Here is a 14,741-nt window from a genome sequence, read left to right as displayed (position 1 = left end):
AGGGAAGTCACTAATGGCTGTCCTAGAGTCTCTTGTTCTCTTCAAAACAGCTGTCCATACTTTCATGCATATTGAAGTTCAACAAAACAAAACAGGCAGGGGGAGATGGGTTGCTTAGTTTTCCACTGCTCCAGGTCCCAGCAAGGCGCGGGTCCCAGAAAGACATCTCTTTAGGCTCCTGCTTGAAACCAGCAGCATCAGGAGGCTGCCGGCCTTGATTCAGGGCCATAGGGTGGCCGGTGTTGACAGTCTGCTAAAGTATTTCGCTTTATCCTGAGTCAGTGGGAAGCCTTTTGAGAGTTTAAAGTAGAGAAGGAACATTATCTGATGTGGGCGTTAGGAAGTCACTTTAACAAGGCTGGAAAAAAAGGAGTAAAATTAGAGAAGGGGGGTCCAGTTGGAAAATATTGATAATTCCATACAATTAACAAGTAGTCTTCATTTTGTCAATGTCCGGTTGAGACCCCACGAGGAAATGAACTCAGTGAGGCTCAGCTACTTGGGCGAGGTCACGGCAAATTGGTGCTCTGTCCTGGGAATTCAGACATCCTTTTGCAGCCGCCAGCTCCAGGTGACTTCTCTTAAATCCGGCATCTGTAAAAGATCCGACCTAGTAGGGATGGTGATTAGGATTCGCTACTCCTGTTCTTTCGCAGCGGAAAGGCTGAGATGGCCGAGATTAAAAATTCCTGGGCACAAAAGATCGGGCGGGAGAAAAGAGGCGGGAAGAAGGAGTTTGGGTCTCCGCGGCCACCGTAGGCACAACACTCTGGTTCCCATGGCAACAACGCGAAGGAGCGCCAAGATTCTGGGCGGTGTTGGCTCCTTGGCGGTTTGGACCCTGCGCAGCGCGGTATCTCCGAATTGCTGGCAGCTGGGAGGGCGCAGGTGACGGGATCGCTGGATGGAGGGCGCCCAGGTTTGGGGGCAGCGGCAGAGCGTGGTCAGGGCCGGGCTGGGGCTGTGAAAAAGGCGCCGCCCTTAAATCTCTCCTCCCCCTTTGGGAATCAGAAGCCATTTCTGGGCCTTAGTTTCTCTATACGAAAAATGGGAGGAGACTGGGTACCCCAGCCTAGCGGCCCTTCTCAGCCTCTGAGCCGAAGACCTTCTCTCCCCTGCAGCTCCTGGACTGGCTGGCCCTGCCCTGCCCCATGGACGTGAGTCCACTTTGCCTGCTTTCGAGCCCCGACTGGGGAGGGGGCTTTTTACCCAGCTTAGATTCTCCCAGTTTACAAGAGCTATGCGAAACAATGCCAGAGATGGACTTCGCGGGCGGGGGCAGGTTTCCACTATTCCTGCATGTTCAGGAATTTACCAAGTAATCTGGTAGTCCAGGAATTCGACAGAGCAAATGGCACAGACAGAGTCTGAGAGTAAGAGGACAGCGCATCTGTGAATTGCAGGACTTCCTTGTGGCTGGAAGGTAGAGAGGAGAGAGGAGGGGTAGGCAGGGCTAGACTGGGGGCTTTGTCACTGAAATGTTTTCCTGTCAATCACTGGGGGCCACTGGTGGATGGTAAAGAAGAGAGGGGTTCACTGGAGAGCTGTTGTGGAAAGAGGCAAGGTTGCAAGTTTGAAGACCAGCCAGTAATGTGGGCAGAAGATTGGTAGCGAGAGACTGTTTGGAGAAGCATTCTGAAAAAGAGCAATAAATCTCAGAAGATTATAAACGACCAAAAAGCACTTGAAGGCAATAAAATGGGGATGACGGGTTTGGGGGATAAGATGAAGAGTCAGAGTGTCATCCTACTGAGTCTCCACCATCTGGTGGTTCCCTCACCCCACCTGCCACCTCTGTGTCCTTGGTATTCCTGTGTTTCTGCAGCCCTGCCCCTTGTCTCCCCTTCCTCCTGTACTCATCCAGGCCTCCTCTAACCTGTGGAATCCAACCCCGGCTCCTGTCAGCAGCCCTTCCCTGCTGCTCCCCATCCCTGCCATCGTCTTCATCACTGTGGGCATCTACTTGTTGCTGCTGGGCCTAGTGCTGCTGACTAGGCACTGCCTGCTGGTGAGGGGCTTGATGGGTGATAAAGGGTGGGCTCTGGGGAAGGGAAACCAGATGGACTGACCTCTCATCTGCAGGCTTTTACCCTGAGATGCCCTTACAGATTAGTTCTTGCATCCACCCTTTTTGTGGGACCAGTAGGTCCCTCCCCCCTCCCCCCTCCCCATTCAACCCTTCTCCTACCCCTCCCCTGAAAGCAAGTCTCAGCTGTGCCTATCTGCTGCCTGGCCCAGATCCTGAGCCCTGCCATCTCTTAGGCCCAGGGCTGCTGCACAGACTTCAGTTCCCCCTGCAGGAAGCAAGACACCTCAGAGCCCCAGGACTGTTGCTGGACCTGTGCAGAAGCCTGCGATTTTCCTCTGCCCAACCCAGCTGGCTACCTGGATGCTTGCTGCCCTCAGCCCAGTGAAGCTGTGAGTTCCATTCTTACTCTTTCCTTCCAGAGTCCTGATCTAGGTTCCATCTGTGTCTTTACTTTCTTTATTCATCTGTATTTATTACTGAGCACCAGCTCCAGGTCAGGCATGGTTTCAGGTACCAAGGCATATAGAGGCAGCCAAAGACAACATAAACAGCATTTCAGATCATTTCTGCTCAAGAAAGTTACTTGAAGAAAGTAAGGCAACAGCTGAGGAAAAGTGATAAGTGTAACGTGCTTGGTACATAATCAGAACTTTTAAAAGTGATAGCCGGGATTTAGCTCAGTGCCATAAGTGCTTGCCTGCTTGGCAAGCACAAGGTTGTGAGTTCAATCCCCGGCTTAAAAAAAAAAAAAAAAATTAAAAATGATAGTGAGATGAAAAAACTTGACAGAGCACCTTCTGTTCACTGAGGAAGTATGTTTCAGAGGACGTATCATGTTCCAAAGAACAGTGCCACTTTATTGCCATTATTATTTTGTCAAAAATCCTTGAGAGCTGGGTATTTTTTAATGTTAATTTTTTTTTTTTTTTTGTTTTTTTTGGTACCAGAGATCAAACTCATGACCTCACCCTTGCCAGATAGGCATTTATGTCACTGAGCTAAATCCCCAGCTCTTAGTGTTAATTTTGAATTGATACATACTAATTATGCAAGCTGAGTATTTAAAAAAATTTTTTTTCTGATTACACCAAGTACTGTATACAATGTACCAGAAGACACAGAAAGACACAGAATGTACATAGAAGACAAAGAAAGTACAAATTTCTTTCTTTTTTTTTTTTAATGGGTACCGGGGATGAACTCACAACTACGACTGCGTGCTTGCAAGGCAGGCACTTATGCCACTGAGTTAAATCCCCAAGCTCAGTAGAAACTTCTTTATAAACCAGCTCTCCAACCCAAAGTTGTTCCTCAGACATTAGTGTATGTCCCTCACACACCAATATACAGGCCAGTCAGACGCTGTGCACTATTATTATTTGGCAAACACGCGGTCAGGCCACGTTGACTGGTGCATCACAACTGCTGCTTGCCCTTTAAACTTAACATCACACCATGGATACCTGTCCATGCCTGATCATACAGACAAATAATATGTGTCTCTTCTAAAGGGAAATAACCAGCTAAGGGGAGTGTGGTGGTGTCTCCAGTGTTACCCAGTAGAACCTGGCACAGCAGATTGCTCTATAGTGTTAGTGGCAGCAGAACCCCCGGGGAAGAAGTCTGACACACAGGAGACAGGCCACCGGTGCATTTGCGGGTTTAATGATGCTCAGCACGATCGACCACCTTCCTGGACAATGGCTATTTTGGGCACAGAGTTTAGACAGCAAAGCTCCTGCTCTTGGAGTAATGTCCTTCCTCAGGAAGAAGGGGGCAGGGCAAAAGCCCAAGCGCCAGCCAATTCATACCTTGGACTACCATGCTTAGTACAGAGGCCTGGCAATTGTTTGGAGTTTCAAAATAAATTGTAGAGCAAGGAGTTTTCTTCTGCTTCTGGAGCAGTCCTCTAGTAGCTAGAGGAGTCCTAGGGTTGGGAGAGGTTGAGAGAACAAAGAGAGAAAAGGAGAAGCCCTTAGGTTCTAAAAATTCCTGTCTTATACAAGTGATCAATCATGAAATTATGGCTCCTTGTCCTGGAAACACCACCCCTTTTCTGTCGTCCATGTGAAGTAAACAGACAGGAGGCCATCTTTTCCCTCAGAGCGAGGATGGGGTGAGGTATGCTGGAAGGAGGGACTGGCTTTCCCACCAGCCAGCCTGGGTCTTGGAATCCCAGGCCTTCCAAGCTGAGTCCCTTGGGCTCCTGCTGGAGTCACGGAGGGATGTAGAATGGCCGGGATACAGCAGGGCCATCCTGACCTTGATCTGACTTTTCTCGAAGTACACTGAAGTCCTTCTGTTCTGTGGTTTCCTTATAGTAGCAATAACAAGCACAAAGGTTACAAAGCTCTTGCCTGTTTTACACTTGAGGAGACTGAGGCTCATAGAGACTTGAGTGACTTGCCTGAGGTCACGCAGCTATGCCAGCTGGACCACAAACCTAGGGTTCTTTTTCTTTCTGAGGGAGGAGTCTTCATGCTCTGGGGCTCTTAGTGGGACACTGTAAGAGGTCTAATCCCTTCACTCATTTAAATATTCACCCATACACTGTATTTACCCAGTTACTATTGAGGCTCTGTGCTGGACCCTAGAGGCTCAGCTAAATTCAGACAGAGACAGACAAGATAGCAGCCTTCTCACGGCTCATATTCTAGTGATGGACAGAGATAAACAGGCAATTAAAGTGTGAGAAAGATGTGATATAGTTGGTTGATTCGCAGTCCTATGTGTGATCAGAAGCAGATAGGGGATTTAAAAAGAAAGCCTGACCCTTAGGCCCCTCACTCAAAGTCTAGGATGGAACTATAGTTTGTGGCTTTCTAACAGGTTTTCACACAACTCTGATGAACATAAGAACTACTGCTAAGTTGATTTTGAACTGTAATAACTTTTACCAAGTGCTTACTGAGTATCAGGCATCACTCTTTGCTCTTCCCACTAACTCGCCACAATGACTGTGTGCCAAAAGTTGTTATGTTTGTTCCAGAGATGAGGAAACTGAGGCTCAGAACATGAATTAACCAAGCTGAGATTCAAACCCAGGCCTTACTGACTTGAGACCTGAGCTTACCAGTAAAAACGATGCCAGCCTCTCACAAAGGCAAAGAGAAAACTTTCAAAGGGAAAAAGACACTAAAGAGCCCAAGAAATGCAAGGGTTAACCATCTCGTGGAGCCCTTGTTTAATGTACTTAAACAGCAGATTCCTTCCAGAGACCACATGGCTACTTGTGAGTCAAGATGTCCATTTGCCAGTTACTAATGACTGCATATAAACCCGTCCATGGACACAGCCAAGAAATACTTTTAATACCCTTTTCTGAGGTAAGGGTATCAGAGCCTCCAAAGCTCACAAAGCCCACCTCATCCCCAGATTGCAACTTGTTAAGCATACCCTAAACCATACCCTCTTCAAATACAAGAAAATCACTGCCCACCCCCATTTTTCTCGCCCTTCTATCCTGACCCTTGCAGTCTTCTCCCTGTTGGCAGTAGCATAGCCCAAATCAGACCCCTTTCCCTGCAGCTGGCAAATCCCTGCCCCTTGCTGGAGCCCCTAGTGACAGCTGATCCCACCAGTCATCTGACACTGCACCCCGAAACCTCAGCTGTTGAAAAGGTCATTTCCCTATTCTTGGCTTGGCCAGGTTTCTGAGCTGTGCAACTGTGACTGTCACTAGCTCTACTTCTGGCCTCAAGGAGCCAGTCTTCTGTCACCCAGCCATCCTGGGCGTGTCTTCCGTCCAGCCTCTTGGCCTGGCTCCAGTCCACGCCTGGGGCAGTTGCAGATCATCCCTGTCTCAGGGCAGAAGAGCAGTGGGTTGGAGGGGCAGCTCTTCCTCATTGCTTTAAGGACATGATGTTCCCTTTTTCAAAGAGACAGACTTTGTTTCCACAGAGCCAAGAGGTCCAAAAACTAGAAAATAATATGCCCACATTCATCTATTCATTCAGCATTCGTAGGTATCCCACACACCTGCTGCCATGAGTCCCCGCATCAGGTCAGTGGAGAACATGAGACCAATGGTCCCTGCCCTTGCAGTCCCAGCTAGCCCTGGGAAACACTGGGGCAGACGGATCCTAGCCTGGGGGAAAACCAGCCAGCACCACTTGAGAGTTATATTCTTTTGGACAAGGCACTCCATTTCCTTTTTTTTTTTTTTTTTTTTTTTTTAGGTAAAGAGGCCAACTATCACAGTTCCAATAATGAATAAAATTCAACTCTTTTTTTTTTTTTTTCACTTTGTGATAGGGTCTCACTATACAGTTCAGGTTGGCCTTAAGCTCACTTTGTGGCCCAGGCTGGTCTGGTACTTGTAATAATCCTCCTGCCTCAGCCTCCCTAGTGCTGGGATTACAGGTATGTGGTGCCACCATGCCTGTTTGAGTTAACTCTTTTTGAGTATGGGAATTTCCACTTTCAAAGAAAATAATAAGGTTTTTTAACTATTCATGAATGTGATCTGTGCCTTGCCCAGAGTCAGTAGTCAAAATGGAACGACATCGTACAGTTTGATGTCATGCAAAGAAGAAACGCATAAAACCCATAAATTACTTTCACAATGGACAGAAAAATGTGTCCACTGCCTTCCAGTCACATAAACCATGAGGGTGTAGAACCTTCCTTGAGGTGGATACTGGGCCCACATTCTAGCAGGGACCAGCTGCTCAGTATGTGTAGGGAGGAGAGACAGAACCTTGGAATCAAGTGGCTAAAGCTCCTGGACTCAGTTGTTCATAATGTTGTCTCACAGCTGATTGCTCAGCAACTCAACTGCAGTTGCTTGGTTCTCAGCAATGGTGGATGGTGCCTCCTGTTCTATTTGCATGGGACTCCTGAACCCTTCTGTTCCCTTCTCCCCTTCCAGGGAAACACTAGAGCTCTGTTCCCACCTTGCTCACCCTCTCTCCTCTCCCTCAGGATTGGGCCCCGCGATGTCCACGATGCTGCCCGCTCTGTGACTGTGCCTGTGCGTGCCAACTTCCTGACTGCCAGAGCCTCAACTGTCTCTGCTTTGAGATCAAGCTCCGATGAGGACCCTAGGGCCCTGCCCTTTGGGGAGCGGCCAGCCCCCAGGGCCCACGTGCCCCCTAGCCTAAGGGCTCTCAGGACACCTCTCTCCAGCCCATGGGAACCACAAATGGCAGGCCCAGCTCACCAGCATTGGAGCACCTGGCTCCCTACAGGGCAAGACTCAAGACCCCCTGGCCAGCTGGACTGTAGCTCATTTGGAAGGCTGGAAAGGACAGGGGCTAGGGCTCCAGCAGGGGCCCCTGCCTTGTTTACTTTCCCAAGCAGACTATTTGAAGGTGAGGGTGGGGAACACTGCTCATCACAGCCTGCATCAAGGAACTCAGCTAGCCTTGAGCATCAGGATTTAAGGGTGCCCAGCCGCACCCTGCATGGATTCTTGGTTATTTTAGAAGGTGAGTGTCCGGCTCTATTTGCTTTCCCTCCAAAAATCCCGGCCAGGGGGGCTGGGGATTTAGCTCAGTGGCATAAGCATCTGCCTTGCAAGCAGGCGGTCGTGAGTTTGGTCCCTGGTACCAATAAAAATGAAAAAGGCAAAAAAAAAAAAAAAAAAAAAAATCCCAGCCAGTAAAGGGAGGAGGGAAGCAGAGGAGGCAGGAAGGGCCACCCCTTACAACTCTGTATTTCTTTCCCTTCCTACAGATCCCTGCTCAAGGATTTGTTTCTCTTGACAACCAGGAGCCTCAATCTGGATTCTCAAGGAAGAAATTTTTTCATAAGCCTCGGTGAGTGAGCAGGGGGGCCCTCCTCCCCAGAGACTCCAGCCTTCTTTCTCCTTCCCCCACGCGGGCCATCGCTGGCATGAATGTCAGGGGCTTCATGTTTCCCTAAATATAGTTCTCTGCTGGGGGATCCGTGGCGGGGAAAGGGCAAGGGTTACCGAGAAGGTCGGGACCGCTGGTGCGGGGGAGGGCGGGAGCCGCCTTATAACCCAGTCCCTGCGCGCCGGGCTCACTCGCCGCCGACCACGCTCTGCCGCTCCTTCAGCCTCGCCGCAGGTGGGCCACTCGCCGTGCGCGCGGAATGGGCTGTGCCAAGGGTCCAGTTGAGGGGGGAAGAGCTGGCCAGACTGAATGGGAGGCCCGAAAAGTACCCGGGAGGCGGTTCCGCTCGGGAAAGGATGTTATTTTGGAGAAATCAGGTCCAGGGAAGACGTTTAGCAGGGACTGTGGCCCCACCTTCCCTAGCCGGCCAATTTCCGCAGTCTGGTTTCCGCTGGCGGCGAGTGACTGCGGGTCGAGAACCGAGAGCGCGCAGACTTCGAGGCCCGGCTGGCTTCCCCTTCCGAGCCGGCCCCCGCCCTTCTGCCGCTGTGGGTGGGGAGGGACCTGCGGGGCGGGGCTGTGCACCCCCAGGGAAGGCGTGCGAACCACTTGAGCCCTGGCCGCTCCTTGTGCGTTTTTCATTCCCTTTCCTCTCCTCCCTTGTGTTCGGGCTAGGTCCGGGGGTCGGCTCCTCGCCCCGTGCAGCCCAACCCATGGCGAAGTAGGCCGACGCCCGGCCACGCGGGTTCGGTTAGCGCGATTCGCTGCAGCCGCGTAGGCCGGAAGGTTGGGCTGCTGGAGGCGCGGCCGGCCCGGGAGGGGAAAGCTGGCTTTCACCTCTCTGGCTCTTCCACCCTTTTCCCCCACATCGCTCCATCTCCAGTTTCTGCGATGCCAAAATTCCGGCTGAGTCACGGCACTCCAGAGTGCGCCTGGCGGGTGTTGGGTTGAGAACGCGCTAGGAAGGCGGAGGGCCGCCGCAACCCGCGGGATGTGGCTTGAGTCACGTCCGAGGGGCGGGGGTGGAGGGGTGGGGGGAGAGATCAGCACAGGGATCCGGTTCTAGACGCCAGGGTTCCCCCTCTCCCCAAGCGCCGCCTCCTAATTTTGCATCTTGGGGCGGCCTCGCTTGCAATTGGACGCCTTTGCCCGGCAAAGGGAAAAACTTGGGAGGGCGGAGCGGTGCCTTTAAAAGGCCGGGCCCTCCGCCTCCTACCCGCCCCGTGCACCGCCTCCCTCGAGCTGAATAGCCAGCGTTCCTCTTGGAACGCGTAGAGCACGGGCTGCCAGTGACGACGGTCGAGTTCGTCCTCGGTCCGCTCGCCGGCCCGCCGCCCTCCACTGCCGCTCCACGCTACCCACCCCCTGCTGCGTCAGGTGAGAGCTCCTGCTGCGCCACGTGTGAGGGCCCGGCGCTGAGGAGGGTCTGGGGGACCGCGGCGAGTCTGGCGTCCGTGCGGAACCCCCAACCCCGCTCTGTCCTGTCCGGTCGCGGCCTGCCCACCCAGCCCCCAGCCCCTGGTCCCGACTTCCCGCCTCTCTACCTCTGCAGCCCGCCTACCCGGGTCTGCTGCGCAACGCGGCCACTCCACGCTGAGTCATGGCGGGGGAGGAAGCAGGGTGAGATGGAGGACCATCCCCCTCCCCCACGTTTTGTACCGACCCCCAAGTGCGAAGTATTAGGGGTCCTTTGCCTCTGCAGAGATCCCAAGAGGCAGCGAGGGGCACAGGCCAGCTCGCATACTACCCCAAGGTTCCCCTGGTGGCAAGGGGGGGTCAGCCCCCGGAGACGAACGCCTGTGGCTAGGAGGAGAAACCTCTGTGCGGCGCCTGATGACCAATTAACACTTTCCGAGTCTTTCCCTATTTTGTGACCTTGATTCTGAACCTGGAACGTTTTTTGTTGTTGTTGTTGTTTTGTTTTTTTCAGAGAAGGGGTGGGGTATTTGCCTGTCCTCCAAATCCCTTTTCCTGGTGTGAACTGGGGGAAATCAGACCTCACCCTTCCCTGCACCTGGGTTAGGTTTTTGTCGTACTGCCCTTTACGGGGATTTTGGTTGCTCCTATCTTTCCCCAGTCCCCTTTTCCTAATGCTCTTCCCCCACCCTGGGCGGGAGAAGCCCGACCTTGGGGTGTCCTTGGAGGCAGAGCTAGCCTTGGGATCCTGGGTAAATTGGAAGGGACATCCCAGTGGTGTAGTCAGATCTGGGTTCTAATCACAGATCTGGTTACTGGGTTTGGTTCTAAATACAGGCTTTTCTCTGGGCCCTTTTGAGTAAGGATATTGGGCCCTCTACCCTATTTGTAATCTTTAAATTCTAAAATACTCCGGTTCGGTTTTGTTTCTAGGCAAAGTGACCCCATGGCAACGCGCAGGCCAGAAGGGTTCAGCTTCAACATGACCCGTCTGTCTCTGGCTTTGGCTTTTTCCCTTCCCTCAGTTGCCAGTAGGCAACCCCACCCTCAGCTGGGCAACACCCAGCAGCAGACAGAGTTAGGAAAGGTACAGGAGGAGGCAGGCCTAGCATAGGGAAATTGGGTATAGGGAGAGCTGGGTATAGGAAGAGCCCAGGGACCTGCCGGGTGAGGGGCAGGGGAGGTAGGGAATATTTGCCCTGACCTCCATGCAAGGGGCCTTGTTCACTGGGAGACCATCATGAGGCCCAGCTAACCACTCTGCTCTCATCCATTTCCTCACCCAGGAACTTGCCACCACCATGCCCCACCAATATCCTGCACTGACTCCGGAGCAGAAAAAAGAGCTATCTGACATTGCCCACCGCATTGTGGCTCCGGGCAAGGGCATCCTGGCTGCAGATGAGTCCACTGGTGCGGTGCAGGCAGAAGAGCATGGGAGGAGGGCGTAGGGCTGGGAGTGGCAGGCTTGATCCCCTTATTCTCCCCCTATGCTCGCCTCCAGGAAGCATTGCCAAGCGGCTGCAGTCTATTGGCACTGAGAACACCGAAGAGAACCGGCGTTTCTACCGCCAGCTGCTGTTGACTGCTGATGACCGTGTGAATCCCTGCATTGGGGGTGTCATCCTCTTCCATGAGACGCTCTACCAGAAGGCTGATGATGGACGTCCTTTCCCCCAAGTCATCAAATCCAAGGGTGGTGTCGTGGGCATCAAGGTGAGAGGGCAAGACCTGGAGATGTGAGATTGGAGATGGATCTGGGGAAGAGAATTCTAGGTTAATAGGCCAGGGGTTGAACAGTGGGTTGGAGGTCTAGAGACTTGGGTGGAGTCAGCTTGATTTATGGTATCAATACTTGGCACTTTTTCTGGTGCTGGGATTGAAACCAGGGGTGTGTGCATATCAGGCAGATGCTTCATTCCTAAAGGATACCCCTGGTCAGCATTTTTAAAATAACCATACAAATTCTAAGGGCAGGAAATCTTTCCATTTAACAAATGGAAAACCAGATGAGGGTGCATACCTTGTAATCCCAGCACTCTGGGAGGCTAGGCAAAAGAATCAAAAACATTTGAGTCCAGCCTGAGCAACTTAGCAATTTTCTTTGAGTGTATGTGAGGGGTAAGTACTGGGACTTGAACTCAGGACTTCACAACTGCCAGGCAGGTACTGCACCACTGAGCTGTATCTTCAGCCCAATTTAGCAATTTAGAGGTCTGTCTCAAAATCCCTAATTATAACCCCCCAAAATTAAAAACTTTAGAAAAGGAAAAAGACCAGAAAGGAGTTCAGAATTTGCAGGTGGACATGGGAGTTAAAGGCCAACCTGAGCTACATAGTGAGATCCTCTCTCAAAAATATATGTATATTTGTAGACCATGAAAGGTTACATGAAGCTAGGGAAAGAGAAGAGGTCTAGAGAAGGAAAGGGTGATAGAGATCATTGTCTTTATCCACCCCAATAGGTAGACAAGGGCGTGGTGCCCCTGGCGGGAACAAATGGCGAGACCACCACCCAAGGTGAGAACTGTTGGGTTCTTCCCCCTCATCCTGACCTACCCCTGGTGGTGCTCCCTTGAGTGCAAGAGAGATTAGAGCCTCATGCCCTCTCCCACACTGTCGTTTGTTTTCTTTTTAGGACTGGATGGATTGTCTGAGCGCTGTGCCCAGTACAAGAAGGATGGAGCTGACTTTGCCAAGTGGCGCTGTGTGCTGAAGATTGGAGAACACACCCCCTCAGCCCTTGCCATCATGGAAAATGCCAACGTTCTGGCCCGTTATGCCAGCATCTGCCAGCAGGTGGGGCTGCAGATCCCTCTTAGGCCACTTCCCACTTCTGTTGGTTCCAGTGTGGGCTCACTTGCCATCCATTTGCCCAGAATCTACCTTTCCTACACCCACTGACCACCAGGCCTGTCTAGAGAGGACACTGCGGGAATTGTGTGGGTGGATCTGAGCAGATGCCTCTCTCCAGTAATCCACTGAGAGCTTTGAAGCCATGAGTCCTCATCCTTGAGATAAGATAATGGCTGTGGGGTTCCAGATGAAGAGATCTAATGACTACCCTGCCCCTCCCCACACAGAATGGCATTGTGCCCATTGTGGAGCCTGAGATTCTCCCTGATGGGGACCATGACTTGAAGCGCTGTCAGTACGTGACTGAGAAGGTAGGGTGTCTTTCTACCTGGGCAGTGTGGTAGGGTGGACAGGCTCTGGGCCAGTCCTTGTCTTCCAACACCCATCCCATTTTGACCTTGTCTTACTCTAGGTGCTTGCTGCTGTCTACAAGGCTCTAAGTGATCACCACGTCTACCTGGAAGGCACCTTGCTGAAGCCCAACATGGTCACTGCAGGTCATGCCTGTACCCATAAGTATTCCCATGAGGAGATTGCCATGGCGACTGTCACAGCACTGCGCCGCACAGTGCCCCCCGCTGTCACTGGTGAGCCTCCCACCCCAGAGGTAGATCAGTTGATCCCACATCCCTGGAGCCTCACTCATCTGCTTTCAAAGGCAGCTTCTTAGGCTCCTCACAGACACCTAGGTCTCAACTAAAGGCCTTCTCTTGTCTTACTGCTGTTCTGCAGGGATTACCTTCCTGTCTGGAGGACAGAGTGAGGAGGAGGCATCCATCAACCTCAATGCCATCAACAAGTGTCCCCTCCTGAAGCCATGGGCCCTGACCTTCTCCTACGGTCGGGCCTTGCAGGCTTCGGCACTAAAGGCATGGGGTGGGAAGAAGGAGAACCTCAAGGCTGCTCAGGAGGAATATATCAAGCGAGCCCTGGTAAGGACAGGCAAAATGTGGACAGGGAATGGGGAAGTTGGGGTGACGCTGAGAAGAAGTGACTCTAACCTCACTCTGGCCCCTCTTCCTCTTAGGCCAACAGCCTCGCCTGTCAAGGAAAGTACACTCCAAGTGGTCAGGCTGGGGCTGCAGCCAGTGAGTCCCTCTTCATCTCTAACCATGCCTACTAAGCTGATGTGTTCTGAGGCTGCCCCCCACAACACTCCAGGCACCTGTACCACCAACACTCTTGAAAAGGGCCTCATGGGGCTCCAAGCTTTCTGATCACTCTTGCCTCCCTCGTGACCTGTGACCTCGGTGTGTGGTGTTTTCTGTGTGCGCTAGCTCCGGCACTCACTCTTTCCATCCCACTGCCAATAAACAACTATTTAAGGGGGTCTGATGTGTGTATCTTGTGGCATCTAGGGAAGGGGTGGGCCTGAGAAAGTAGCTGAGCCCAAAAGAAGAAAGAGTTCTTGTTTTGTATTGATCTTACCTGGCAGGAAATGGGTAAAAGGGTTTGGTAGGGTCTGGGCTTACTTGCCCAGGGCTTTGAGAAAGAGTTTTTGAGATCTAGCGATATATTGTTTTTTTTTTTTTTTTTTTTCAAAATAGGCTCTCACTATGTAGTTCACAGTGACCTCAAATGTCAAGGTCCTGCCTCAGCTTTCCAAGTCTTAGGATTGCAGGTGTGTACCACTACCACTAGCAACGTTTTCTTGTAGTCTAGGGTCTACTAGCTGCATCTGAGGACATTCATCACTGGGGATGCAGGTCTGAATGCACAAGTCTTAGGAGGCTGCAGCCTTGGCTGCACTTTTGAAACAGTCTCAGTAGTCCATACTGGCCTTGACACTGCCATGTAACTGAGGCTGATCTCAAGCCTGCAGTCCTTTTGCCTCAGCCTCACGAGCAATTGGGATTACCACGCTTAGCTGTCAGCCTCATTTTTAGTCCCTAAACCCAAGAGTGCCAAAGGCCCTCATGACAAAAGCAGCTGCACTATAAAAATTGACCTTTCTGATCAGGTGAGGTGGCACATGCCTTGGGAAGCTGAGACAGGAGGATCACTGAGTTTGAAGCCAATCGCTATACAGTAAGACCCTGTCTCAAAAAAAAAAAAAAAAGTGAACTTTCCTAAACTCTGCAACATAATAGGTATTCTGTTGGAGTAAATGGTATTACTCCTAATTAAGGTTATCTTGCCTAACACTGTATTCCTTCTTGGGAATAGGATATTAATGCATATCTCCTTAATTTACACTATTGAGCTATTGGAGGTTCGTGTTTCTCCATTGTAATAAAAGATGGGATTAGAAAAGTCTGTCCTGTTTGGGTTGAGCACCCCCCCCCTCCTTGGAGCTGCTCCCTATACTTCCCTGTGTGATGGTACAGAAGAGCACCCCCCCCCTCCTTGGAGCTGCTCCCTATACTTCCCTGTGTGATGGTACAGAAAGCTCAACTGTGGAGCTCAAGGTTCAAGTTAAGTGAGCCTTTGGGCTAGGGATGTAACAGTGTATTACGCTTGCCTGTCATGCATGAGGTCCTAGGTTCAGTTCCCAGCACTGCAAAGAAAACAGTCTCTAGCTGTTCCATGCCATGAAATCAGGAGGGACTCACAAGCTGTGTCTTGAACCCTTTCAAATCCTGTGCTGGGTACTGTTGCAGATTCTAGCCAAAACTAGGGAACTGGTTGATCTGTTTCCCAAG

At 51.5% G+C, this 14,741-nt stretch overlaps 2 protein-coding genes and 1 long non-coding RNA gene across 9 annotated transcripts in view; 2 read left to right on the top strand and 1 right to left on the bottom strand.

Annotated features, from left to right (window-relative positions):
• LOC111753928 (keratin-associated protein 10-2) lies at window positions 1-7,274 on the top strand. Of its 4 annotated transcripts, none has more exons than XM_063226779.1 (5): window positions 1-919; window positions 1,122-1,157; window positions 1,826-2,008; window positions 2,263-2,418; window positions 6,953-7,274. In XM_063226779.1, the coding sequence occupies exons 1-5, from the start codon at window positions 905-907 to the stop codon at window positions 7,064-7,066; spliced, it is 504 nt and encodes a 167-aa protein (XP_063082849.1). In that variant the 5' UTR covers window positions 1-904; the 3' UTR covers window positions 7,067-7,274. The 4 variants fall into 4 exon arrangements, with proteins under 4 accessions (XP_063082849.1, XP_063082851.1, XP_063082850.1 ...); XM_063226781.1 differs by having other exon boundaries at window positions 2-888; XM_063226780.1 differs by having other exon boundaries at window positions 2-919; window positions 1,865-2,008.
• Window positions 7,275-7,743: 469 nt separating this feature from the next.
• On the top strand, window positions 7,744-13,429 carry Aldoa (aldolase, fructose-bisphosphate A). Of its 4 annotated transcripts, none has more exons than XM_005007565.3 (9): window positions 7,744-7,788; window positions 10,530-10,656; window positions 10,748-10,959; window positions 11,709-11,763; window positions 11,882-12,042; window positions 12,327-12,410; window positions 12,512-12,686; window positions 12,832-13,031; window positions 13,127-13,429. In XM_005007565.3, the coding sequence occupies exons 2-9, from the start codon at window positions 10,545-10,547 to the stop codon at window positions 13,220-13,222; spliced, it is 1,095 nt and encodes a 364-aa protein (XP_005007622.1). In that variant the 5' UTR covers window positions 7,744-7,788; window positions 10,530-10,544; the 3' UTR covers window positions 13,223-13,429. The 4 variants fall into 4 exon arrangements, with proteins under 4 accessions (XP_005007622.1, XP_003477897.1, XP_005007621.1 ...); XM_003477849.5 differs by lacking the exon at window positions 7,744-7,788 and adding an exon at window positions 7,906-8,061; XM_005007564.4 differs by lacking the exon at window positions 7,744-7,788 and adding an exon at window positions 9,011-9,204.
• Window positions 12,902-14,741, bottom strand: part of LOC134470744 (uncharacterized) — a 3,531-nt gene continuing 1,691 nt past the window's right edge. Inside the window, exon 2 of the long non-coding RNA XR_010039893.1 lies at window positions 12,902-14,741. This exon is cut by the window's right edge and continues 915 nt beyond it. This is a non-coding gene — a long non-coding RNA (uncharacterized LOC134470744).

This window comes from Cavia porcellus, unplaced genomic scaffold (assembly GCF_034190915.1).
Source record: "Cavia porcellus strain 051 isolate PalLab524CR breed Dunkin Hartley unplaced genomic scaffold, mCavPor4.1 scaffold_16, whole genome shotgun sequence".
NCBI lineage: Eukaryota > Metazoa > Chordata > Mammalia > Rodentia > Caviidae > Cavia > Cavia porcellus.
Note: the sequence above shows the minus strand (reverse complement) of the source record. Positions and strands in the feature narration are given on the sequence as shown.